The sequence below is a fragment of the Sphaeramia orbicularis genome, chromosome 7, assembly GCF_902148855.1.
Source record: "Sphaeramia orbicularis chromosome 7, fSphaOr1.1, whole genome shotgun sequence".
Classification (NCBI taxonomy): Eukaryota; Metazoa; Chordata; class Actinopteri; order Kurtiformes; family Apogonidae; genus Sphaeramia; species Sphaeramia orbicularis.
Window position 1 is genome coordinate 20331205 of NC_043963.1, and position 27397 is coordinate 20358601.

The following is a 27397-nucleotide window of genomic DNA, read 5'->3' on the forward strand; positions in this document are numbered from 1 at the left end:
GAAATCATTCTTACCACAGAATAACAATTTATCATACATTTTGTATGGAACAAAGAGCGTGATTTTAGAACCACACAATGCAACCAATCATTTTGTTTTAAACATTTCATCCGACAACGTCAACTTGACTTGCCCCTTTTTAATAAATAGTGTTATTTTATTTCTATTTTAAGTCCTATTTTCTTAGCTTGATTTTTTTGTTTATCTTTTCATTTAAAGGTACAATATATTCTGAGATCTGAATATAAGTGCAGTCCGTCCTCCAAATTATTAAATGCTGAATCTAGATCTCTTTTAAAATATATCATTCCTGTTTTCTGTTCAAGGTTTTATATCAACAAAATGGACCAAAACCTACATCATATAAGCAAAACCTTGAATTATTTATGTCAGTTTAGCCCATTTGAGTCCATATTCAAAGTGTACAGATTGGACCTTCAATTCATGTGCTTAGAAATCATGTTACATTGACAGTGTTTAGGTGCAGACACACGTTTACAACCTTCGTTACATCGGTGTGTTGTACTCTTGAAGGTTCTTCTGTGTTTCTGCGAAGGCTGCTTGTTCAGGTTTGTGTCGAAAGTGTAACATTGAACTTTTGTGTCTTTAATCTTTAATTTATAGAAATAAAATAACTTATTCACTCTATGAGCATTGTGCTTTATTCTGCGTGTTGTATTACTTTCACAGTCACGTTTAAGTCTGTGCTGTATGTCTTACTACTGCATGTTCACAAAACTGCTTTTAAATGGGTCATATTTTGCTAAACCTACTTTTATTAGTCTTTGGTTCATTTATTTGTGTATTTGAGGACTGTAATAGTTCAAAAAGTTTGAACTGGAACCCTCCAGGTGCTGCAAAGCTATCTCTATATTCATTCTGGCAAAAATTGACTGTATTTTTACAACCCGTTTCAATTCCTGCCTAATTTGTTACATTTCATAACTAGTTACATCACGGTATTTGCACATATAAGGTCAAGACTTCCGACACAAGTACAACATCATTGTTTATCAGCAGCAGTGGTTGTAGTAAAAACTGAAAATGTCCAAATTTTGAGCTGTTTTCCTAAAATGTTCCGTTCAGAAAACACGGTCAGCAACCTGGAGGGGGTGGGGCATGAAGTGGCTCATTTGCATTTAAAGGGCCAGCGCTCAAAACCACCTTTCTGGTGTCATTACATTAGAAATAGGGTTGAAGATGGACCTGTGGAGTTGAATTACTGAAGAATTCAGACCAAAGTATTGCATTTACAATTCATGTAGACCACAGGGAAATGTTTTAAAATGCATAATTCCATTTAAAAAAAAAACAAAATATGACTCCTTTAACACAATAATCACCATGGTCATTGTATGGACCTGAGTGATTGTAGGCGAATTACAGGCGTAAAGTATAAAGATACATGAAGCAATTAAAGGAGTTGGAGACAAATTTTAATGGAGCATCGACAACAGTTGAAAATGAAACAAAACCGCTCATAAACATATGAGCTGACGTACATAAAAACATGAGCTACTTTTCATCTTCCTTTGTCAACATGTGATGGCGATGACAGTCAACAAAAAAAAACCCAAAACTCCTCAAATAATTTCTTTTCCAAACTACATAATCTCCTCAGGATTCATATTCACAGTTCATTTGCCATCAAACCTAATGGCGTTTAGGCGACTCAGCAGGCTAAAGGTACAAGTCTGAGATTGTACCGTATCATGGTTGTGTCTCCTTTCTCTGACTTCCACATTTTACTCTCCTTTATACAGTCTAATGAGGCAGAAATGTCACAAAAGTAAATTTAGAAAACATTTTAAACTCTATCTCTTTTAAGTCCACAATTTATAAAACCAACTCTGCTTCATTCATTTGTAATTAGTTATGTTAAACATTTAATCAAAAATGACATGGCACAAAAAACATTTTATTGTGAAATAATTTCTTGTGCTTGAAAATAAGTTAAAAAATAAACACACATAACCAGTACTAATCCCTCCTTTCAACCCCACCCGCCTCCCCGTCACCCCTGCAGTTCCTTAAGGGCCTTATTGAACTTTGACCTGCGTTTTTCTACAGGCACAGCCTCAGCCGTTTCATCTCCTCGGGCTGAGGTCCTTCGTGCAGCCTCGGGGCTGTTCGGAGATGGGATTTGGACGATCGCTTTACCGCCAGGCCCGGTTGAGCAGTTTGACTTCTGCCAGCCGTTTGCTGATCATGGTGGCAAAGAAGAGGGCGAAGAGGACGCTGCTGATGAGCATGTAGTCGTAATCGTCTTTGAGAACGTCAAACTGCTTTGAGGGATAAACGCGTGTCTGGTAGATGTCGAGGCCGTACGCAACCACCTGACAGGGAAAAGCAACAACGTCATAATCAGGGTTCCGATATTCATTATCATTTCATTTTCTGAACCACTTAATCCTTACATTACTCAATGATTTATCTGTTTTTCCATTTCCATTGTTCACCAACTATTCAGACTCCTCGCTCACGATGTCAAGAACCCATTAATTTATGCATAAACTTTTAAAGCCAGTTGGTTTCTACACATTTTTACAAATTCTCAAGACTTTTCAGGGACCAATAATATTATTTCCATGACCCTTCACAACCTTTAAGTTCATGAACAGAAGTGGATTTTATTTAGTTATCATTTGACAACTAAGTAATAGCATTTCATCTTCAACTACTAGTAGAAATTAAATAAATATTATATAGTATTGTAATAGCATATGTACAAAATGGTGTTAAAATGCAATGATTTTAGTCAAATAACACCACTAAAAACACATCCCAGCAACTAAACTCACAAAGCAAAAAAAAAAAAAAAAAAAAAAATCCTGAGACTCACAGTTAATTTCACCTAAAAGTAAAATTCCATTACACTTTCAATTCCTTGGAAAATTTCATTTAATTTTATGACTTTGATTTTCAGTTGCAATCTTCACTCTATAAACTATAAAACCATAAATCTTTAAACTTAAAAACTTCCTTCCCAACCGAGTATATGATTAAGTACAGGTTTTAGATACTACTTGTTTTACTATATTTATGATTTTATTAACTTTTACAATTTTTTGAGTAAGGATGCTTGACAAATGTTGAATAATTTAATGTCGTAAAGTCAATCTATCAATCTGCACCAAAATGCTGCAGAGCAAAGTAAATATTGTCAAGTCTTATTTATTCTACTTAATCTTATTTTTAATCTATTTTATGTAGTTTGTTAATCAAGTTTTAATGTCTTCTCTTGCAGTTTACACTTGTCTTCTTCTTATTTATTAGTGAAATACTCTGAACTGCACTAACCTGTATTAAAGGAGCTAAAAAGATATACAGTAGTTTGATTTACATTTTAAGCATGTTTAAGAGCATTTTAGACTTTAATGCTATGTGATGATAAATTGCTCACATTATCAGCGATAAAATAAATAATAATAATAAATAAAATCCAAGTGTTAGTCATCCTGAAGTGTCAATCATACTTAAGTGAAAGCCAGTGGCCTCCATATATAGAAAGTAAATGTAAAGTTAAGTTCTAACGGAAAAAATAATCATTCAACCAGACCATTAAAAAACATGGCAAGCTAAAGCTGTTTGTTAGTTCTTGTTAACAGTGGACTGACCAGACAGGTGGACTCCAGTCCAGAGGGGGCGGTGTAGATCCCTCGTACTCTGGATATGGTCTGATTGTAGTTGATGTACCACTCTGTTCGGATCGGCAGCTCAGGCGCATATGGGATCAGGTTCTCCTCACTGGAGATTAAATTAACAGATCAGAAATTGTAGGCATGAAATGTTAAGTGTTTTATATGCGAGTTGGGCTAAAAGACTTACCGGCTTTGCTCAGTTACGATTTCCGGCCGCCGGGGGTCAAGGAACATCTTGGGTAATGACAAAATTCCTCCGGACGGTAAACCAACTGTGACAAACCCAAACACACACATTATAAAACGATAACAAGCTAATGAGCTAACATCAATGGAAAAAAAACAATGAAGTTGCCCGTAGGTCTTTTCATTAACTTTTTTGTCTTTGTATTAAAATACAAAATATGGAAAAAGAATACTGGGACACATCACACCTGAAATGAAATATGATCATGATCTGAAATTATGTTCATGCCAGTTGAAAATAATCAACAGGTTAAATGTTTAATCAATATTTCTTTAAAGTTTTAAGGCGGATTTTTCTTCCTGAGTGAAAGTTGAAATCAGACATCTACTTCTGGATTAAAATGATTATTAATGGTCAGAATGTGGCACATATTCTATTATAATGAAAAAAATAAAATAAAATAAATTCAGTGCGAATAAAATTAAGTAAAGACGAGATAAAACACTTAATGCACTTAACATGAAATCAGTTGAAGAGTTTTTCCATTTTTGTTTTGTAGCCTAGCCCTTTTTTGGCAATAAAACCCCTGCATACAATCTGTCCCAATATTTTTTATCCAAATACAGTAGTATAGCTTACACAGCCAAAAAAGGAATCACAACAACAAAAGATGGTGACAAAAATACTACATATTAAATCCTATAAAGCTGGAGGCAAATACATAAAGCATATTAAATAAAGTACATTAATCAGGTAAAACAAAAGCAACCAGAAATAAGTAAAATACTAGAAGTAGATAGTAGAGGTGATAGTCCAAGTAAAATATGGTGAAAAAAAAAACATTTACATTTCCCTAGGGATAAATTAAATGACCTACACTACAAACATAAATGTACCCCACGCTTTCTTTGGGGAATGAGCTGAGAAAAGACATTATGTGCATGACAGCTGCTGTGAGGCGGATGATAAAATTTGCGGCTCATTAGCGTAACTCACTGAGCAGATGGCGGCTGGTGATGCCCTTCTCGGTCAGGGTGGCCTCCAAGGTGGAGATGGCGGAGGGGAAAATGTACGACTGCTGGAGCACCTGAGGAGCGTGAGGCCGATCCAGAGAGCTGAACACGGTGCTGTTGTAGAGCTCCATCCCCTCGTACAGCTCGATGACAGAGAACTCGTTCCTGCGGGACTTTGTGCTCCAGTATTCATACTGTAAAGTCAAGCAGAGATACACTCAGGAGATGGATCATGTGACCAGAAAGTCTGTCTATAATACGTTAGATATTGGATTACAAATGATTAGCTATTGTCATACAGATGCTCCAATATAGTACAGTATAGTATAGTATAGGATACCATAGTATAATATTGTATAGTATAGTATAATATAGCATTGTATTGTATAGTATAGCAAAATATAATATAGTATAGCATAGTATAGTATAACATAGCATAGTACAGTATTGTACAGTATAGCACAGCAAAGCATAGCATAGTATAGCATAGCAAAACATAGCATAGTGTAGTATTGTACAGTATAGCATTGCATAGCATAGCATAGTATAGCATAGCAAAACATAGCATAGTATAGTATTGCATAGCATAGCCTAGTATAGTGTAGCATAGCAAAGCATAGCATAGTATAGCATAGCATAGTCTAGTACAGTATAGCAAACCACAGTATAGCATAGTGCAGCATAGCATAGTATAGTAAAGCATAGCAGAGCAAAGCACAGCATAGTATAGTATAGCAAAGTATAGTATAGCATAATATAGTATAGCATAGTACAGTATTGTACAGTATAGCATAGCATAGTATAGTATTGCATAGCATAGCCTAGCATAGCAAAGCATAGCATAGTATAGTACAGCATAGCAAAGCACAGTATAGCATAGTATAGTAAAGCATAGTATAGCGTAACATAGTATAGCATAGCAAAGCACAGCATAGTATAGTATAGCATGGCATTGCATAGCAAAACATAATATAGCATAGCATTGCATAGTATAGTCAATATGGGAAGAGAGGTGCTAAGAAACAAGTAAGTGACGAAGTGTTAAAAGCCAGAAGCACTGTTGTTGTTTTCACCACTGGACCCAGCTCTAAATGAAAAGAATGGAGTTTGAAACTAAAAGCACCGCATTTCTTCTACACAAGTGAGTTTGGTTATGAGGCTTACGTTATTATGTGATGTTATTATCATTGCTAGGTTCACTGTTTGTTGATTCACAGTTCAGACTCAACTGTGACAGTTCTGATTTTCTTTGGACAATTCCAAATAGATCTGTAGTGCAGCTACTGGCAACACAAACCATTTATTCAGTGAGTCTGTGGTCAGTCTGCGGTACATACAGCTGTGGAAAAAAGTTTTTGGACACCCCATGCATTTGTGATATATTGCATTAAGCATCACTTTTAAGTCTTTGAACTGTGGTAATGTATTTTTCCAGTCTCCAAACTTACATGTTCCCTTCTGCACATGCTCTGTTCCGTCAAAGTCAAAAGTGGATGTTTGTTAAATAATGAAACACATCCATGGCATGAAACGTTGAAAATGTCAAGAATTAATTTTTGCTATTTTTTCTTGTTAACAATGAGCAAAAAAAAGTCATTTCCATTTGTTTGTTTCTGTCCAATGCAGCCACAACTTTTGAAACACAAAAAAGATTTTTCTGCAAGCATTTCATGATAGTATTTGTAAAACTTTTTCCACTACTATAGCATTGATTTGTCTGTGGTTTTGATAGTCCTAGGTTTGTTCTGGTCCACAACTTCCCCCTGCTGTTTCAAGATTCAAATACCAACACTACATATATCCCCTTTTAAGGACGCTCTTACATCTACCTCATTTAATTCCCATTTTTAGATATAAAAACATTCAACAAAACAACAGAAATTGTTTTCATTTCCAACTCATAGTCTGAGCTGTCTGTGAATAATACTCACCACCACCCAGTTTTCAGAGTGGACGACGTGCACCGGCCCTTTGGTCTTTCTCTGGACGGCCTCATGGATGATCCGACCAGTGACGCCATCGATGAGCAGGATCCCGACGAAGCTGCGCTCCTGGTGTGAGTCTGTGCTCTCAGTCACTATAGCCAGGAGGTTTGGGTTCAGGTACTGGAGGAAATGAGGCGTAATAGTGTTGTTTAGGATTTGATGACATATTAGAAATAGAAAAAGGGTGTGCAGTTAAACAGACAATTCCCTTTCTATTTTATTAACACAACTACATTTCTAAAGGAGGGATTCCTAATGTGTGGGCAGCAGCAGATACAGGAATTCGACCATACAGTTGTTTTTTTTGTTTTTTTTTTTTGTAAATAGAGCAAAATATACCCTTTGTATTTAACCCATGCTAGAGCAGAGAAAACTAGAGCTAAAAATTTTCTAACTGACTGAATTGGGTTCTACTTTGAGATGCTTTTAAGAAACATTGTTGTAGATTTTTATTACCTTTTAAATTATTGGTGGTGTTATATATGTATGTTTTAGTATGGTGTTTTACGTATGGTTTTAGCACTTTGTTTTATTCTGTTTATTTATTTATAGTGTGGATATATGGTTATAATCTCTATTTTCTGTAACATCTGCTGCTGCCGTCGTGGCCACAACACTCTTGAAGAAGACATTTTTAATCTCAGTGAGTCATTTTTTCCTGGTTAAATAAAGGTTAATACGATTACTACTACTACTCATAATAACACTAATAATAATACATTAAAAAAAGAGTAATAAGAACTAATACAACAGAATACCAGGTTTACATCAAGGGTTTTTCATTTACTCATTCATTAGTCATTCTACATTTATCTGAGTTATTGTTCAACTGGAATGCACTGTGTGTATTATAATTGACGGCATCATCACCTCACCTATTAACTATCACTGCAGTCAGACATGTTCACATAGTTGCATTCATTAAATAAAAATATGTATATAGAAATACTTAATGTTAATCTTGCATGTTGACAAACAGATTTAAGTTTGACAATGACTTCTAGAGACTCAGTAAAACATCAATTATATACTCAAAATACAGCGCTTTATATAATTAGAAAGACTGCATTAAAGTTTGTATTGACAGTCATTCCAGAAAAATTTCTAGTGTTTCCAAAGATAGTTTTATCTTTAAGAAAAACTTTACATTAATTTTCCGTCACAAAGATTCTACACTCTAACAGATTCGGCAATAGTTATTTACCATGTGATGCATCTTTGGATTTAGACTTTTGTATTCTTTCTGTTGTTAAATAAGGGACATGAGGAGAAACTGAATGGGAAGAAATTCAGGAGACGTTCAGGGACAGGTAAAGCCCACCTAATAATTAGTTCATGTGAACAATATCAAAAGTCACCCAAATTACAAGCAAAGACTACAGTATAAATACAGCCAGCTGCATTTGTGTAAAGAAACTGTGCTGATCTCCATGTATTTAGTCTGAGTGGTCAAGAGGGAATGATTCACTGGGGAAACAGTGACTTAAGGAACAGTATTTCTTTGAAAACATGAGTTTAAATCTGAAGACGGGGAGTGACTCTTTCTTTCTGACTAATATGGGAAAGAGAATGAGACAGAAAATGTCTGTCAGAGCCACTATTAAATCATTAGTGTGGTTTTTAGGAGGTGAATGAGGGGGTCTTACCTTATAGAGGACACTCCGGTCTCCCATCACTCGGCCTTGAGAGTGAACGTGTTCATTTGGCCTTTTTCCTTTGACTGAGACAATCCTCTGAATTTCTGGTGGGATGACGACTTCCCAGATCAGCTCAGTGGACAAGTCCTGAAAACACAGAGATTCTTTGTTAATTCACTTGGATTCAGCTCATGATGGACTGAGAAATGAGCAGAAATCAGACTACAGGAAGTCAAATGTGTGAGATGCAATCTACATGTACAAATTCTGTAAAGTGGAGGGAATTGTCACTTACTGTCCGCAGCCTGTAGCCACTAAGTCTTCCTTGACTGGAGTCGACCAAATAAAAGAAAATGGATGAGGCCATTTCTTGTAGCTGTTGTAACACATTCTTTGTAGAGGGAAATGCAGACACCTGGAAAAAGTATTGAAAAAGACATAAATGTAGAAAAAAGATTCTAGGAAAGGACTTAACATTTTCAAGGTAGGGTTGTTAAAATACTTGCCACTGACCTTGTACTGGTCGTCAACAAGAAGTAAAACTTTTGCATAATCCTGGTCCATGAGCGGCAGCAGGAGAGACTGAAGGATGGGCTGAGGCAGAGCTGGTGGAGTGATGTGACTCTTCTTTCCAAAAATGGGGTTAAATACATGGAGAGTGGCCAGACCTGTGTCCTGTTGAACAAGAAATATAACATATATAAGTTTTGACAGGAACAAAGATTACTTCTAGTTTTGCAAATCATGCAATTTATGCCAAATGTGTCCAGGTAAAAAAAACAAAACAAAATACAGTTTGATAATTTTGTCAAGTCTCCTAGTAATTGTTATTTTCGGCGCCGTTACCACTGAAAATCTACTGGATGTGACTTGGGCAGAAATTGCATTTACAGATGTGGTTATGTATTAAAGTTGACTTTGTGTTCTCTTATCTCTGTTCACATTATGTAATTTCATTCTAGTGAAATAGATACAAGTAATGTTGGTAAAAATATGACGGTATTTACAGTTGAATGAATGAAACATTAAATAAAATAACACATTTTGGAAAAGATTCAGCATACTTTCTGAATCCCAGAGGACACTGTTGTAATTACAATTGTTGGAAACTACGGTACAAGTATACAAACTATATATCACAGGCCAAGTTGTTTTTCAGTTACATATCATTGCTTTTAACAAACTGTTGAAGCCAGTTTAAGAACTATCTCCTTGAGTACCGTTTCTTCGTAACGGACTGAGTAGTTTGCAACATGATTAAAAAAAAAAAAAATAGAAACACAAAATGCATTCTTGTCAAAATTGGAGACAAATAGTTGTGGTTATGTTCCTATTTGTTCTAAGCTGCCTTTTAATGACATATGGGTGAAGCTGGAAAGTGATATAGTGTGGAAAGCTGTCAATGCATCATGCAGAGAGTTTTTATGACTGTGGTTTGGTTTTACTGTTTTAGACATTTTAAGTTTCGGACTGTTGCATTATGGGAATCTGTGGGACCATCCTTTGAATAAATATTCACACATACATATTCCACAGACACATCAGACATCCTGTGGGTCTGTGGAATTATTTGTTCATTCATGTTATGGACTCGAGTCCAGCATCGGCTTCAGATTAACCTTGATACCTCGATGGTAAAAATGAAACAAGTGGGAAAAATATTACCACATTAATAATTTTGCCAGGAAAAGACTGAAAAGCTGTGGCATACAAGGGCGTCAGGAGTCTTTATTGTCCCGTAAACTCTGACCTTGAAGTGTTTGCAGTCAGTTACCCTTTGGTTTGACATTGAAGTTAAACACATATAAAGTTGACTGTCCTGTGATGAGATACCTTGTCTTTGATGAGCAGCGTGCACTGTGGTGGATGAGGGAAGTGCGCTGTCGTCCGCTGCACCATCAGTTTGAAGGCTGCATTAGATGGGATGTTGTCCAGATAGTGTTTCCACACAATAGTGCCGGTCTTGCTGTCTATTCCAAACAGCTTAAAAGAGGAAAAACAAAAAGAATGAAGTCGACAGTTCACAGGTTTCCTTATGCTACATTCACACTGCAGGTGAAAGTGCTCTATATCTGATGTTTTGCCAATATAGTCACGGAAAAAACTATTAGACCACCCTTGTTTTCTTCAATTTCTTGTTCATTTTAATGCCTGGTACAACTAAAGGTACATTTGTTTGGACAAATATAATGATAACAACAAAAACAGCTCATAAGAGTTTAATTTAAGAGCTGATATCTATCCATTTTCCATGGTTTTCTTGATAATAACCAAAATCACTTCAGTTCTTACATCAATAGCTATGGCATTGTACAACCAAAAACAGTGCTTTTAGGCATTCCATTTTTTCTTTTCTGTCTGTTTTGGTCACATGATACACACAGGAGTTAGTACTTGATTGCATAACCATTGTTTTTGATGACTTTTGATGGTCTAATAATTTTTCCGTGACTGTATCTACTGTATCTGTAGATACCCATATCTGATTTGTTTATGACATTCTGAATAGCACAAATCCGATGTTTTTCGATCCAGGACACTTTCATATGCTGTCTTAAATCACATATATACTGATGTTCTGCAATGTGGTTTCATTCTGAACAGTCATGTCGCGTTTCAACTGACTTTGATGTCATTTAAGTGCAACAGACTTCACAATTCTGCGCTGGAGGAGGTGGGCCCAGAAAAAAATCCATATTTATTTCTGAAAACACAGTGTGCTGCCTGTAATGTCATGTCTTCAGGACCGTAGACTGTTCACACGAGTCTCATTTGTATTATGATATCAACCATGCAAAAAGATTGAATTTCAGCAAAACAAAACAAAAAAAATTTGTGTGTCTTCTAAGTAGCTACTGAAAAATTACACATCCAGTGTCATACCTTGCCTGACGCAGTAACCATAACCATCATTTTCTGCAGGTTGAACTCATCTCTGGACAGATTCTCAATGGTGACGTCATTTTTAACTTGGCTGCGGGGCTTTCGTGCATCGTAGAACAGCTTCCAGAGGTGCGAGACCCACGCCTGCAGCAAGATGAACTGAGAGGAGAGTCTCTTCAGCACCATGGACATCAGGCCATCTAGACAAATCAGAAAGCAAACGCAGAAAGAACTTCAGATCTCATTGTGGTTTTGAGAAACACAACTTAACAGACCTTTTGCCAGATATCCCCTTTCCACCAGTGTGAACTTTATGGTACCTGGTGTTGCTGCCAGTTCAATGTTGGTTCAATTTACAACCTAAGACGCCCCCTACTTTTCCACGGACTAAAGACCCACATCATCATGTCACTGTATAAGTGTATTTTTTTCTCAAATAGTGGCCTCGACTTTCATTTACCTCAGCTGCGGAAAGTATCAGACCTTTACTTGTAGATGGCTTGTATTAGAGACTGGCCTTTATTTCTCATTTCCTGTTTAATGAGTAGAAAGGCTTGTATTTAGTATGAAACCTTGAATTAATCCACTCTTATTACACTTTGGCAGCACATTATGTGACACAGATTATTTTTTTTACCCCACCTGTACATGAGGATAGGTTTTTATTTATTTGCATCCACTTTGACCCGATGTATTATTACAATCCTGCCTTGTAATTGACTCCCATTTTTTATTTGAGGAAATACGTTAGCTCTGTTTTATTAGCAGCGGTCAAAAAGTTTTACTTGGTCTTCAGACTTGGTCACAATGTTCTCGCCAAAAGCCCTTAACATAAGCTGCTCTTGGCTCTTGGTTTCTTTGGCTGTTGAAACACAAAGAACTGATTTAAGATTAGGTACCGACTATGAAACAACCCTCAAACTGCATTGGTGGAAAAGGGATAAAGTGGATATTTGTCATATTAATGGTGAAAATAAATCACAACTGTAACCATGAAATATTAATAGCCTAATACTTCAAGTGTGTGTAAATGTGTCCAAGATTAAGACTTGGGGGGGGGGGAGTAGATGGCCGTTACCTTGAATGGCTGTATCCAAGCGCAGCATTAAAAACAGGACAAAACAAAAGTGAAGTGAAATAACCGGTACAAAGTTAACTCAACAGTGCTCGGACTCAGCTCTCGATGGGACATAAGCCCGGTGGAAAACCTCGAAAAGTACGTGATGGAAGATACAACTTAGATCACTGCATGCTTTGATAAGCAGCGGCATAGATACGTGCAGAGGAAAGAAAAAATGGATAATAGTTTGACATTTACCGGCTTTCTTGCCAAACTCTCCTTCCAGCTCCGCCTGTGTTCCCGTGAGAGGCAGATCTACCATTTCCATTGTCACCACATCTGACAGAGCCTCCTCTCTTGTCCACATCACACGCCCTGGAAAACAACACTCATTATTGTTGTCATAAGTCATTCCGCTCTCCACACCCTGTGACAGTATGCACTTTGTGTTGACGCTTTCCATAAATTATAACATTACATTTCTTTCCTCTTATGCTTGTGGAGATTATGTGTCTGTTATGAAAACTGTGAGGGTGTTTGTGCTCCACACTGTGGTCAGACATTGGCAGCATCTCTGATGATTAAGTTGTGGAATATATATTTAAATATTATCAAGAGGTAGAGCATGGCCCATGTGTCTTTGCACTTCGGAAAGATGTAGTAGATCTCAACTTCACAGCTTGATAAAGACTATTCACAGTCATTCTGACCATTTTATCTATTAACTATTGGCTGATTGTGAATCCACTGTAATTCCATGCACACTCTTGTACAAATCCACATTTCTATGATCATACATAAAAAAAAAGAAAAATATATATCCTTTAAAATCTATGCACTCTGGCCATATGAACCACTAAGAAAATTGGTAAAGTGGTCAGTTTGAGAAGGGTTTCAACTTTGGCGCCCCTCAGTGGTAGCACCAAAATATAGTTTCAGAGAGAAAGGTGATCCACCTAGGGAATATTAAATCGATTAAATTAGTATTTTTTTTGCGCAACAAACAACACCAAACACCAAAAATCACATAATAAATGAATGAATAATGTTTGACAAATAAAAACGTCTGTATTTTATAGGTGAAAGCAATTCAAACACCACTTAATGCCTGCTTTAAAATGATGTCGAGCCTTTCCACCTTAGCAATGTCCTTTTGGATCACTCTACATTGTTGAATTTATAGTAAAAATGAATGAATGAAAAACCTCCTTCATTTTCTGAACTGAAGTGGTTATATTGCTCTTGATTTGTTTGTCAGCTTGAATCCAAACTGGTTGATTAAAACTCCACAGTCACAACAACAACAACAGAGGCAGCAGAGTTGTTCTTTTTCAGGGAGCTGTGGTATGTTTAAGAACATTTCAGGGGTTTTGGTTCCCCATGGGACAGCACTAGACAACAGCAGGTAAAGTAGCAAAAAAAAAAACCCATCTAAATATAGTATACATTTGCAGTGAGTGGGGAGGTAAAGCAGTACAAAACCCATACTAATACCTTCAGAGTTTCATATGGTTCTGCATCTGTGTCTTGTGATTCTGTCCTGTAAATGTCCCTGAACTTCTCCTGTCAGATCCACACCTTCCCATTCAGAATATCCTTATGTCCCTTTTCAGAATCAATCAGTGGATGGAGATAGACTTGAAGCAATACAATATACAGTGGCCCAGTCCCAATCTCCACACTCTCTGACTTCATTTCCATAAAGTATGTGAGTGTTCCAGGGTGTTTGACTGTCAAAATATTGACTGCATGAGACCTCTGGTGTAGATTTTTCTGTGAGTCTACATATCTGTAGATTTTCTGGAGGGACTTGCTCATAATTCACAATAAACATAGTTGTACTGCCCCCACAAAACATACCCCACCAAACAAGGATGCCGTAGGGGAAAAAAAAGTGCTTCATTTAATTGTTCCAGGAGGCAGAAGGAGAATGAGAAGGACTGAAACTATTGCACCCACACAGGATGAGGACACCACTTACGCCTGCATTTTCTATCTTAACAATTGAAAATATCTGCTGTAAAAAATGTTTTTTGCACCACTAACACATAGCACTCTTATCTACCCTCATAAGCCTTCCTGTTTTTGTCGTTCCTACCTGGCTGCTGTAGGAAAGTGAGCGTATGGTCTTCTGTCTGCACAATAGCCCTGTATCCAACAGAGTCATCCTTCTTTAAGAAAGCCTGCACATACAGCTGGAAGACAAAAATACAAACATCTTGGTTTAAACCATAATGCACAAATAAACACACTGGTTGATATCTTTGCACAACTAAGCTATTCAAGTATTCCTGTTACAGGGAGTACTCCAAATACATGGATATCAAGGCATCTGGAGAACACTGGAACATTAATTGATGACAAATCCATGTCTCTGCTGTTATTTTTTATCAGTACGTCTGTTAATCTGGTTTAGACTCACCGTCTCTGGTTTACCTCCATAAGGATCCATGTTAAAAATGAGTGTGGTGTCCAGAAGTCTGCGCCCTGTGTCTGCACTAAACAGGTTAAGACCGCAAGCCTAGAAAAGGAAACAAAAATCATTTCAGAAGAAGCCTCAATGCAGTTTGATACCTGAATATTTGACTGATAAGCATGAAATAATGTATGGTCATATATGAACAATATTCATTTTAACAGTTCATTTTAGAAGTGTCCTGAAGCTGATTTATTTACAATAATGGAATATGTTGTTTTGCTCCCTTCAGATAGAAGTTATGAAAATAATATAAAAGGCTTAGCATTTCATTTATATATAAGGAAATGGATGACTATGACTACTGCTCCAAGTAACTGGGGACATTGTTTACTTAGTTTTGAACACTTGTGTTTTTGAGTGGAGTGAGAAAACATTAACACCAGATCAGAGCTGCAGTTTTTATTCTAACTTGGCATTTAATTTCTTTTTATACCTGTTTTATTTGATTTCACTGATATTGGCAATCTTTTTCTGTAGGAGATACACTGTATTAAAGTAAACTGTTTAATAACCTGTGTTCTCTGGGGGTTGTTTTGTAATGCAGAATCAGAAGAGTGGAGTCATAACAGCACTAAAGTAAGGTTTCAAACTATACAGATAGTTGTTATTTCATTGATTTTAGTAATTTGACTTAAATAACTGCTGAATAAAGTTTGAGGAGAAAAAAACCCATTTAATCCATTGTGTAATTTGCACTGAGAGGAGTATCAGTCTTCACACTTGATAAAGCTCATTGTATAATTTATCATTAACTCACAGTTTTATTCTTTGGTGACATGACTGCAGCAACAGTTTTCTCTCCAGTGGTTGCAAATGAAACAAGCATGGCCTGTAAAAAAGGACAAATATCATATTAATTTCTATATTCATAACTGTGAGAATGTGACAAAAAAAAATTATGATGGTAAACATTAGAGGCAGAGCAGAAACAAATACATACAGGCTTGAAATCTCTCAGTGTAACGATCTGGCCATTGTTGAGCTGCAGCAGCACATAGTGTTCAGGCCCAAGCTGGAGAAAGAACTCTGACAGCGGCTGCCGAGCGGCATTGGGCTGAGTGGACACGAGTGTTGGGTGAAAGCCAGGATCAACTTCAAGACCCAATGTCTAAGAACAGAACAAATGAAAGAGTGAAAAACATTTATTGAGACAAAAGAACACGATAAAAACATCTTAATCAGACCAGAGAACACAGATTTTCTAAAGTGCAAAATGGTTGTTTGGTCTGTATGGGCACCTGTAGAGGGAGTTGGGTCATCTGTAATTGTGTATGTAGGTCGAGCATGTACAGAGACAATGTTGTTGAGTCCACGCACGTCAACATGCCTTTACCGACAACTGCACAGCTGGTCTGAATGTTGGACAGCCAAGCAGCTTCAACTGAAAACTAAACAGAAAAGAAGAAAATTATTAAATGTGAAATATGATTTGATGCTATAGCAGAAATTGTTCTACTCTACAAAGCATACAATCTCATCGTCACCATGATAGTAGTTAGCAAATACTAAAGGTAGAACTAAAAATAAAGGGAAAAACTTTTGATACCCAAAATAAATAAAAACTACAATGCAGAGTCCAACAGAGATCTAAAGGTCTACATTACTGGTAAAATCTGCTCTTTGATGTTGCCATTTAACTTTATCTAAATAAAAATGTAAATACTTACAATATTTCATCACAAATGCTGTTGTTAGTACGTATCTTACTATACCTGTTTGAGTATCTCTCCATCATCCACACTGTAAACAACAACAGCAATGTGGGAATGTGGAACGACTCCCAGAACATACACTTCTCCATTTCCACCAGAATACACAGCCTGGTAATCCACAGTTTCACTGTTGTGAGAAAAACACAAAGAAATATTGTGGTGTTAGTTCAAACATAGTTCTGCAGATTAAAAGCACCTGGACCACATGTCACACTGCAAACATATGGGTTAAAATATCCTCCATAGGAACTGTATGTCTTCATTAATAGATCAAAACCAGAGAAGATGTACTCAACATGTTCAATTCAGTCAATATTTTGATAAAAGTTCTGCTTTATGTCCTTACTCAGTATAAGATATTGTCATTTACCTGTCTGGAAGATTCTCAATCCATTTTTGATGACCATTGGAAAGGTAATGGAGAGATATTACGGTTTTCTTCAAAACAGCCACATATTTCACATTGTCCTGTTGTCCCACTAAACAGGCCGACTGGAAACTAACGGACATAATAAAAAAAATAAGAGGTTAATGTTTGAATAAAATAAAGAAACCAAATAAACTTTCCCATTCTCACTGATATGGTAATCACCTGCCAGAGTCAAGCAGAATCTCCCAATTCAAACCACCAATATTTACTTCCCAGGAGCGAAGCAGGCGGCCATTTCCAACCACAAGCACCGCATCTAGGTCACAAACAATGTTTATTAAGTCATCCTCTTTTATGAATCTAACAAAAATCTCTATGTTCTACTCTGAGGATAAATCACCTGCTCCTTGTAACAAAAGAGCATCTATGTTTCCCTCTGATCCGGTCTTGTCCACATGTCGCCAAACTGAAACAGACACCCAACAAAAACTTATACAAAATCAAGGAAAAGCAACAGAAGCATAATTTTATTATATTCAGTTCAAGAGCTGTAAGAGCTACTCGGATAATTTTCTATTTAAAAGCAGAGATACAACAGTGTAGAAATATACCATTACAAGTAATGTTCTTGAATTTAAAATGTTGCTCCAGTAATGGTGAAGAGGTACTATCTGTAAAATTTCCTTACACTTATAATAAATACTCATTAAATTCTTGTAAAATAACATATCCGTTTTTATGACAAATACATGTAAGAATATTTGAATGTTCTACTTCATCAATACGGTGGCAATTTTCAGTACTTCATAGTACGAGGGCCGTTCAATAAGTTCATGGCCTCACCCAGAAATACTGGTTGTTATAATACAGGATGTTACATTCTTTCGTGATGGGATAGTGATGCTTGAACATCGATGGACCAAGTGCATTGCTGTAAATGGAGATTATGTTGAAAAATAAAATATAAATTATCAGTCTGTGTTGTTCTGTTCTGGGTGAGGCCATGAACTTATTGAACGGCCCTCGTATAATATGCTGTAGCATCATATAAGGATATAATCTGTTTACATAAATAGTAACAGAAAAGTCTAAAAATGTACTGGAGTGAAAGATAAAGTAGTGTAAAGGGATATGATATAAGGACCTCATATTGGTACCCAAGTACGGTACTTTCATTCCATCACACGTTGGATCAAAGTAAATATCTGTTATAACAGGCAAACAATATTAAATACTCACAGAGCTCTCCCGTTCTCGTATTAAGTGCGGCAAATACATTCTTCTCAGTTGCCACAACCACCTTTTTGGACGACTGCACATGTGTGTCAAAATGGGCAAAACGAACCTTGCCTACATATTGCTGCCTCCTACAAAACAAAAACGGAGAAAGACCTGTGAAGAAGCTTGTAAGCTAGTTATCTAATGGTAATACACTCCTGTAAGAGACATTTGATTTATTAGCAGATAAATCTGAATCACCAAATCTGTATTGAATTCTTTTGCATCTTCAATTAGATTTGATGTGTCATATTACACTAAGATTCTTTTACAGAATATAAAGGCAATATCTGATTATGGCAAACAATGACAAGGACCAAAGCTGTGTTTATATTTCAAATTTTACAAGAGACTTATAATGAAAATGGCCTGAGAGGAAATGTACATCCACCAGCTCAAGAGTAACAGTAAATGCTATTCTAAAATAGTTAATAAAGTGACATTACAATTATGATCACAATGTCAGGATTATTATTGCAATGACAGCAAAATGTAGAGTAACAAGGATTCATACGAGGGAGCATTTAAAGTAATCTAACTGCAGAAATGAAAAATAAACACAATCTCTGTTGTATGATCATATTTTGAATGAAGTGACACTGACTTTTTCATTCATCTGTGGATTTTCTGTCATAAGATAAATATAAATCAAGACATTGTGCACAGTAAATGCAATTTGACTTTTTCATTAAATCGTGCAGCCAAACTGTGACCAATACAAGAACTGTTAAATCAGAAAGCCCCTGGGACTACTGTCATCTACAATACCTATAAAAGCTCTTTTAAAGTGAAATATTCTTTTTCTTTCGCCTGCTAGTACTACATTCCTCATGTTCTTTCATCTTATATATGATCTGTACTTTTTTTTTTCATTTAAAAAAAGATGTTGCTTGACATGTTGTTGAGTTACAATGAGGTTGGTTAATAATTTTCATATTTCAACCACATTAACGGTGACTTATTTAACTCTATTGACCACTTGTTAAATGGCATGAAAGTTTAAAACTTCCAAAACATTACCTACGTATAAAATAAGCAATCAGTATTATATTCTAGCAAGACATTCCTGACTTTTTTAGCCTATTCTCAACCACTAAGTCTACCCTAAACACACCGGCCGGGCGCAGCTAGTTACAGTGACAGGTGTTAGCATTACCACTAGCTCAATAAAACACGGCTCGAAAACAGCGTCACTTTGATATATTTCACTAGATCCCTCTTACCAGTCAAATTTCCCGACTTGATCTTCAAACACAGCCCCCACAGTACCGCACAAAACAACAAATTTCAGCCACTGCAAAATTAGCTTTGCCATTGCAGCAGCAGCTTTGGCTTGCTCTTCAAGTGAAGGAGGAAGCCGGAAGTTGTGCGGCTTCCTTTTTGCCTCGAGACACATGAATGCTGCCCTCTACCGTTTGGAAGCGGAAGTTCATACCCATTTTTTTTTTTTTTTTTTTTTTTTTAAGTTCATACACAATAAATATCTTCCTAACAATATATGTAGCGGCTATTTGTCATCAAAATTAAATCAACTTAAAGGTGACTGAACTTAAGACTGTAACATAACTCAAATAACCACTAGATGCACCATGGGTTTGTGGTTTACCCAGTCAAAAATACAATGTCCATATCATAGATGTAGTTCAAGTGGTTTATTTTCAAGATTTTGCAGGCAAACAACAACTGAGGCCTTTTGTCTGGTAAAAAAAAAAAAAAAACATAGGCCCACGCAGGTGCATGCTGGTCTATCTTTGTACTCCCTATTTATACCCAGGTGCCCACAGTCTAAACCCATAAGAAAACACAAAACAAAAAGGTACTAAATACCAAAGAATGAAAACAATAACCATAAAAATAAAAAAATATTAAACAAACAAAACATTTAAAAAAAAATCAAAATAAACAATTAGCAAAAAATACTAAATTAGAAAACAAAAAAGGTAAATTAACTTTAAACAAAAAACTAAACCAACAAATAGCTCCGACAGTATACTTAGACTTTTTTGACTTTTTTTTTATCCAGCCCCCTGAAGGGAAGGCAAGGGGTAATGTTTTTGGTTCAGTTTATTTGTTTGTTAACACTCTAGCAGCAAAACTATTGGTTGAATTCATACCAAATTTGGCTTATAGATTGCCAGTGACCCAGAATAGATCTCATTACATTTTGGGAAAATTAGGTCAAAGTTTAAATTTTTTATGAATTTTTTAATTCTTTTTTTTTCCCATTTACTTATAATGGGTGAAATTTCACATCTCTGTAGCAGTAAAATTATTGATTAAAGTCATACCAAATTTGTTTTATAGATTACCAGCAACCCAGAATAGATGTCATTACATTTTGGGAAAATTAGGTCAAAGTTTAAATTTTTAATGAATTTTATAAATCTTCCCGTTTACTTATGATGGGCGAAATATGTGAGAGGGGCAAGGTTTGTTGTGCCACTTGTTTGTGTAAAACAGGTGCAGTTAAAATAGACAGCACCTCTGGGGGGAAAAAATGCCGTAACTCTACTGATTGTGACGTAAACTACCTGAAAAACCACAAAATAATGAGACAGATTAAATAATGAAAAAGCTTACCTTCTTTTCCTTCAAATTAGGGCTGCATGTTTTATTTCTTTTAGTAATAATAAAAGATTACTATCAACTGTTTATGCTCTTTTATAAACATTTTTTCTATGTCATAACATACTTTGTTAATTGAGTGATTTGCTATAATGTAATTAAACATTTTTCCTACAAAAAAGTAATTAACTTGAAATCTCCACACCTGCCCAAATCTACAAATAATTTCCCTCAGGTGCTGTTTGTTTTTCCAGAGACAGAAATGAAGGGGCACTCTGTTGCAGCATCATCTTGCTTTCTAATCTAATGGAATTTCACAGACATTAAAAAATGTATTAGTTAACAAACAACTAAACAATCAGGATAAAAATTGCATGTCTAAAATAGTAGGAACAAATTTAAGAGATCTGATATGTCTATTTTAAACAAGTAGTGTCACACAGTACATTGAGACTGTATAATGTAAATAATCATTACTTTTGGAGGGGCAGATACAATGCCAGAGTGCTAACTGATTATGTACATTTTCAGAGATGTATACCAATAGACTTCATATTTGGCCATAAATTGGGTTGACATAACTGTGGTGAGCTGAAACGGCAATTAAGAAAATTAAGAAAATGGCAAATAGGAGGATTACACGATAATCCTTATGATTCCCATTCAGGTGCTTGGACCCTCACGATAATACACAAATTGTAGTTTTATTTAATCTAATCTGTATCATTGGAATTCAGATAAATAGCATGTTGGGAAATATAAAATACAATAAAACATGTTTATTTATTTGGACTGCCATTAGTTTTGCCTGTATTCACAGTCTTCCTGAGGTACACAATCACACAAAATCATCTATACATGGAATAATAGTATCTGACCAAATAACAGCTGCCAGTCGATTGACATTCAAGACACAGTAAAGCATGGATAGTAAAAACCTAAACTATATCAAGTCATATTGCAGAGCGAAAACATATTTATCCTTTAATGATGTTGATGTTGAATGATTTAGTAACTGAGAATAGGACAGTTTATTTTATTTGGATGAAATTAACTGCATTTTTTTTTTCTTTCAAAATTAACTTTTTGGGTAGGGAATAAATAGATGAACAAGTGATTTTATTAGGCCAATGTAGTTCATTATATCAGCTTACTGGTGGTCACAAATTACATTTTTAAAACTATATGGTCCAGATATAGACCCTTTATATACAGTCTTATATACAGGCTATGTGTGCACTTGGGACAAAGGAACTGTCAGGTCTAACTAGCATGAATTAACTTGCAGATGATGAACGGGGCGCGTTACTAATAATGTTAATGCATAAAATACTAAACAAATGAAAAGTTTGACTCCATAAACGTATATTTTTAAGAAAAACGGTATGTCTGACAGTTGTAAGAGTGCGAGCGCCCCCTGTGGTTGACTGTCACAGGCTCTTCTTCCACTAGCTAATTTTTCTCTATGGGATTTCAAGATGGCGTCGAGCGGAGGAGATGGGGAACACGAATGGACAGCGGCAGTGCGGCCGCTTTTATCAGCTTCGTACACCGCTTTTGAGACGAAAGAGCTACCTCAGCTTATTGGGTCTATAATAAACAGGTAACCGGTCAAATGTCAATTAATTTTAGTGTTTCGTTGCCCAGTAAAGGCTGTATCCACCCTGGAGTCAGCTGGCTGGCTAACTTGCTAACTTAGCTTGTTAGGCAAGTTAGATAGGAAATGTTACCCGGGGTAGCTCAGCTAACGCTAGCGGCTAGCAGGCTATTTGAGCTTAACTTGCACTGGCATCGAGTCAGTTTGCAGACGTTGGCTAATATGCTAATGTTAGCCAACTTACTTTAAATGCTATTAAGCTCGCTTTCTCTTGCATTTGACAATTTTCTTTGAACAATATACAACAAAAGATCGAGGGACATTGACCATTAATTTACAGCTGTGCAAAAGTTCATGGATGTCATAGTATAACGTTTAGAAATTTTGCTTCATCATTAGCTAGCTAACACAAACATTAGCCAGTAGGCTAAGTAATGGGCCTTCCAAACGGACTTGATAACGTAACATTCAGATGGCTCAGCCACAGTGATATTTGACTACGTCAGCTAAGTTTCACCAAATTACACCCAGTTAGATGTTAATCGTATCGTATATGTGGCACTCCTGACATGACAAGAGACTGTTAACGCATTTACTGTGTGTAAACGTAGGTGTACAGGTTAACATTATCTGCCGTATGCTGGTGGTTGGCTAAAAGTAGGCGGAGACCCTGTACTCTTCTACTCATTTTTGGATGCTGTAGTGATGGGTGTTAATGTAATGTTACTGCTATTAGTGAATGAACTAATATCTAGTAAGGCGATTAGTTTTAACATCTACACTAGAACTGTACTGAAAATGTGACCGCCATATAATAATAATATTTAAATGATCAGTAAGAACTATTGATATAGCGAAGCTTCCTTATTTCGGCGACCTATTTATGACATTTCTGGTAAAAACATTTCTTCCACGCACACCCGCCTATGTCGACGATCGCCGTGGAGTGAATTTCTCGTCATGTCAGAACCAGTAGAATGCCCTGGTTGTCACCTGACACTGCCCTCAAACAGCGATGACACCGTGTGATCCTCCTGGGCATCAAGTGAGGAGCTGCTTTCAATGTTGATCGGTTTCGTTTTCCGGGGTAATTGGCATCCTGCAGTGTTTAACGCAACTGTTCGGGTTGTCTACCGTTTTATTTTCAAGGAAATGTTCAGCCACTTAGGTTTTGAGGAGTTTATACAACCCTTATAGGAAACACGTTTAATAAGTTTTAGGAAATATCAATTGCCTTTTTAATATTAAAGGTAGAGATAGTGCGCATGCATGTGTTTTACTAAAATAAGCTAAACATGCCCATTGATCACCTTGCAATATAAATAGAGTACATGAGATATTAAAATTATTGTGCAAATGTTTGTATTAACTGACAGGTTAACGCTTCAGAAATTAAAAAGAGTTACTGCAAAAGCTTTACATGAGGAATCATGCAGTAAGTGTATTGTATTTGTTAGAGAATATCTGGACACAGTTGAGCTACACTTAGGTTGGTAAGCAGACTCGTGACAGTTTTGTCACAGTGGAAATTCTATAACATTGCACTGTATGTTTGTGCAACCTGAGTTGCAGCATTTTGTGTTTATGGACCTTCAAAACATACTTAATATTGCATAATATGTGTGTTATTCTGGTTCTGGTTAACACCATGCATTGCATACAAAGTAGCCAACAGTTTGTAAAGCAAGCAATGTTCAAGAGAAAAGCCCAACTTTCTGTTCAGAAGGAGAAACACACCTACATTCAAACATGCAAGACTTGAACGTCAACATGTTTTGGATATGCCGAAATATTGCAGTGCCAACGTTTTCAACAAGTTGGTTGAAAATATGAAAGGAGGAGGCTGTGTTTGCATCATGGAGCAAGTTTACTGCTGGAAGAAAACTTAAAAAATGCCAGTTTGTTAAAATGGAGTTGCATGTAAATTAGATTAATAATGGGATATTTGTTTTCATTAACTGGATTATGCAGTTTATGAGGAATATTAAATTTTTCAGAGTATAGACAAAAAATGAAAAGTTTTGTTCATGTAAACATAGTCACTGTGTCGTCTTGAATAGCCGTCTTGGTTTTTTGAAGTGGTGTATGTCCCCTTGAGAACTCAGATACTGGAAGAAAAAGTGACTTGTAGAGTATAGATATTGGATAAACAGGTTTAACATCCCTTTAAAGAGCTTTTGCTGTGAGCACATAAGCCACATAGGCCAATACTTGCCTACTTTCTGTCTCCAAGAATGTGATCTGAACTCAGTGACAAATGGGGATTTCAGTTTTGTGCCAGTTCTGTTAGGATCTTTTAGAACATTGTTTCAAAGTTGATCAGTTGAATGTTGTTTTTAGGTCGGTTTTTCAGTGCTTTTAGGGAAAAGAAGGGTTGACTGCATAATTGACACAAACTGGTTTTCCCATTGGCCTCCTCACATGAAAACACAGCTAAAGCGTAGTGTTTGAAGGAACTGACTAGCATAAAGGCTGTGAAAGGCAGATGAGGTTATCTCTTTTATTTAGGTGATAGATGCATTTATTTTCCATTAATAGGACATAGCCTAAGCTACAGTAGATGTGTACACATCAGTTTTCATCATTTTTGTTTTTTAAAGAAAGTAAAAAAGAAATGACATGTTATATCTGTCTGTAGCGGCTTTCTCAACTCTTTTCAGAAAGTCCATGTTAAATAAGACATTCTACTTGTCATTTGCAGTGAATCAGACATTCTTCACCATGACAAACAGTATGAGCCTTTCTACTCGTCATTTGTGGCTCTCTCCGCACATTACATCACCACAGTATGTGGACAAAGTATGTATTTCACTTTTCCTCCTCTCTATTATAATTTTGCATGAATTTATGAATGTTATTGTTACACTGAATCTTCCAGCATCTGATTAATTTTTACTCTGTCTCTCTAGTACCGAGAAATCAGTTGCTGTCGGTTGCTGCAGCATGCAAGGTATTGATTGAGTTTTCATTGTTGCGGCTGGAGAATCCAGATGAGGCATGTGCAGTGTCACAGGTAAGAGAAACAAACTGCAGGACAGAATTGTAATGCATTCATCTCAGCATTTTGGGGCTAGTTGTATGGAGTGAAAGCACAGAGAAAACTGCATCGTATTGGTCTTGTTTGGGAACTTTATCTAGCCGTTATCAATTATTTGTGTTCAATTGTATGTGCTGTATTTAATTTCAGACAGAGTTTTCTTTATTGTGGTTAGTCAACTAGATGTTAAGTTACTGTGATGCTGGGTAGTTTTCTTTGTTCAGTTATAAAATGTGTCATTACAGAAATCCTACTTGAATTAAAAAAAGAAAAACTGTTTTGTCTTCCTCAGAAACATCTGATTCTTCTAATAAAAGGACTTTGCACTGGTTGCAGCAGACTAGATCGCACAGAAATCATTACTTTCACTGCTATGATGAAGTCTGCCAAGTTGCCTCAAACCATCAAGACCCTTTCAGATGGTAAGTGCCTCAAGAGACTGATCAAACTTAATACTTAACTCTATTTCACAGACCTACTTGTAGTTAAATGAGTAATCTATTCTTAAAAGGAAAGTCAACGGTGTTTTCTTCTCCTGTGTAATAGTGGAAGATCAGAAGGAATTACCCAGTGCTGTGAACCCAGAGCTTCGACAAAAGGAAGTGCAGATGAACTTCTTTAATCAGCTGACTTCAGTTTTCAACCCTGACCTTACCACCATCTTAGCCTCCCCGTCAGCAACGCACATGCAGGCGAGTATTATTCTTGAATATAAATTAATATCTATAATTGCATTTGTCACAGATGAAGCTACATGTTCCTTTGAGTAATGATGATTTTGATTTGTTGTGTTTTAAAAAATCATTTCCTTTTACAGGCTGAGAGTGATTGCGATGACCAAACAACAGATCAGGCTCTTCAGGCCAAAATGAAAAATGCCTTTGTATCTCAGAATGTGTCAAGCTTACAGGAACTTGGTGAGTAGTTCTTCCTTTGTTGTAGGGCATTCCAGACCAAGACTAATAGCCACTTCTTTGTCATTTCATTTTTCCCCCTTTTTTGTCTTTCCAGGTGGGTCTGAGAAGTTGCTACGAGTGTGCCTCAACCTGCCCTACTTTCTACGCTACATCAATCGTTTCCAAGATGCTGTATCAGCCAATTCTTTCTTTATCATGCCTGCAACTGTGGCCGATGCCACTGCTGTCCGCAATGGGTAAGTATTTTACAATATTTACTCATTTATCATTATTTGGCTGAATTTATCTATATGCAGAAAAATAATAAATTTGCATGCCTCACATCCATGTCCAGATTTCATTCACTGGTGATAGATGTAACAATGGCATTGGACACACTCTCCCTACCTGTTCTGGAGCCTTTGACACCAGGGAGGTTACTGGATATGACTGTACTGGCTCTGAGCTGTCTCTATGCTGGTAGGTACTTTAATAATTATATTTGAGATAAATACAGAATGTCATGATGCTGTAAAATGACAGAATGGAATTGGATCACACCTTTGAAAGAATGCATTCACCTTAACAACTTTAGCACGACTAGAAACTTTTTTCATGTACTTTAAAGTGTTCCCTTTGGTTGTACTAGAGTGTGTTTGGTTATTAATATTCATTTAAATATTTTTGTTGTTCCAATAAAGTAACACTGATCTCACAGTAAACCTTTAACATTAGTCCTGCAAAAGTGAAGATGAAGCACCGTCGATTTGAAATTTTAAGTTATACACGGAAAAATAATTTCTAGACTATAAGTAATGAAGATACAAAATGTAATGTTCACATGGTAGATGCCAATAACAAATACTTCTTTAAATCATGCAACAATTGATTGATGATTGTTGTTTGAATGTGTAGGTGTGAGTGTGGCCACATGCATGGCCATTCTGCAGGTAGGGAGTGGTTTGCAGCTACGCTCTGCCTCCACTGGGACTAAAGAGGAGGACTATGAAAATGACGCAGCCACAATTGTGCAGAAATGCGTAAGTATTATATATAT

At 36.3% G+C, this 27397-nt stretch overlaps 2 protein-coding genes across 3 annotated transcripts in view; one reads left to right on the plus strand and one right to left on the minus strand.

Annotated features, from left to right (window-relative positions):
- Positions 1-1414: 1414 nt before the first annotated feature.
- On the minus strand, positions 1415-19601 carry emc1 (ER membrane protein complex subunit 1). Of its 2 annotated transcripts, XM_030139076.1 has the most exons (23): positions 19469-19601; positions 18207-18334; positions 17368-17433; positions 17190-17283; positions 16968-17096; positions 16598-16724; positions 16124-16273; positions 15826-15993; positions 15643-15714; positions 14829-14927; positions 14505-14601; positions 12665-12781; positions 12425-12433; positions 11347-11546; positions 10297-10446; positions 8977-9138; positions 8759-8878; positions 8473-8610; positions 6773-6946; positions 4825-5035; positions 3829-3913; positions 3618-3747; positions 1415-2336 (listed from the first exon to the last, which is right to left on the minus strand). In XM_030139076.1, the coding sequence occupies exons 1-23, from the start codon at positions 19558-19560 to the stop codon at positions 2157-2159; spliced, it is 2898 nt and encodes a 965-aa protein (XP_029994936.1). In that variant the 5' UTR covers positions 19561-19601; the 3' UTR covers positions 1415-2156. The 2 variants fall into 2 exon arrangements, with proteins under 2 accessions (XP_029994936.1, XP_029994937.1); XM_030139077.1 differs by lacking the exon at positions 12425-12433.
- A 2686-nt stretch (positions 19602-22287) lies between these two features.
- Positions 22288-27397, plus strand: part of ubr4 (ubiquitin protein ligase E3 component n-recognin 4) — a 45912-nt gene continuing 40802 nt past the window's right edge. The window contains 9 exon segments of the mRNA XM_030139805.1: positions 22288-22413; positions 25109-25206; positions 25317-25420; positions 25737-25866; positions 25991-26136; positions 26262-26361; positions 26456-26597; positions 26696-26820; positions 27256-27380. Coding sequence (XP_029995665.1) covers positions 22289-22413; positions 25109-25206; positions 25317-25420; positions 25737-25866; positions 25991-26136; positions 26262-26361; positions 26456-26597; positions 26696-26820; positions 27256-27380 — 1095 coding nt within the window. The 5' untranslated portion in view covers position 22288.

Bases quoted from the DNA above. Each gene is read 5' to 3' on its own strand.
- emc1 (XM_030139076.1), bottom strand. From the start codon at position 19,560: ATGGCAAAGCTAATTTTGCAGTGGCTGAAATTTGTTGTTTTGTGCGGT. The intron at 17,434-18,206 runs GTGAGTATTTAA...TGTCTGTTTCAG, and splicing joins TACGAGAACGGGAGAGCTCT to TTTGGCGACATGTGGACAAG. The intron at 3,914-4,824 runs GTGAGTTACGCT...GGTTTGTCACAG, and splicing joins CACCAGCCGCCATCTGCTCA to TTGGTTTACCGTCCGGAGGA.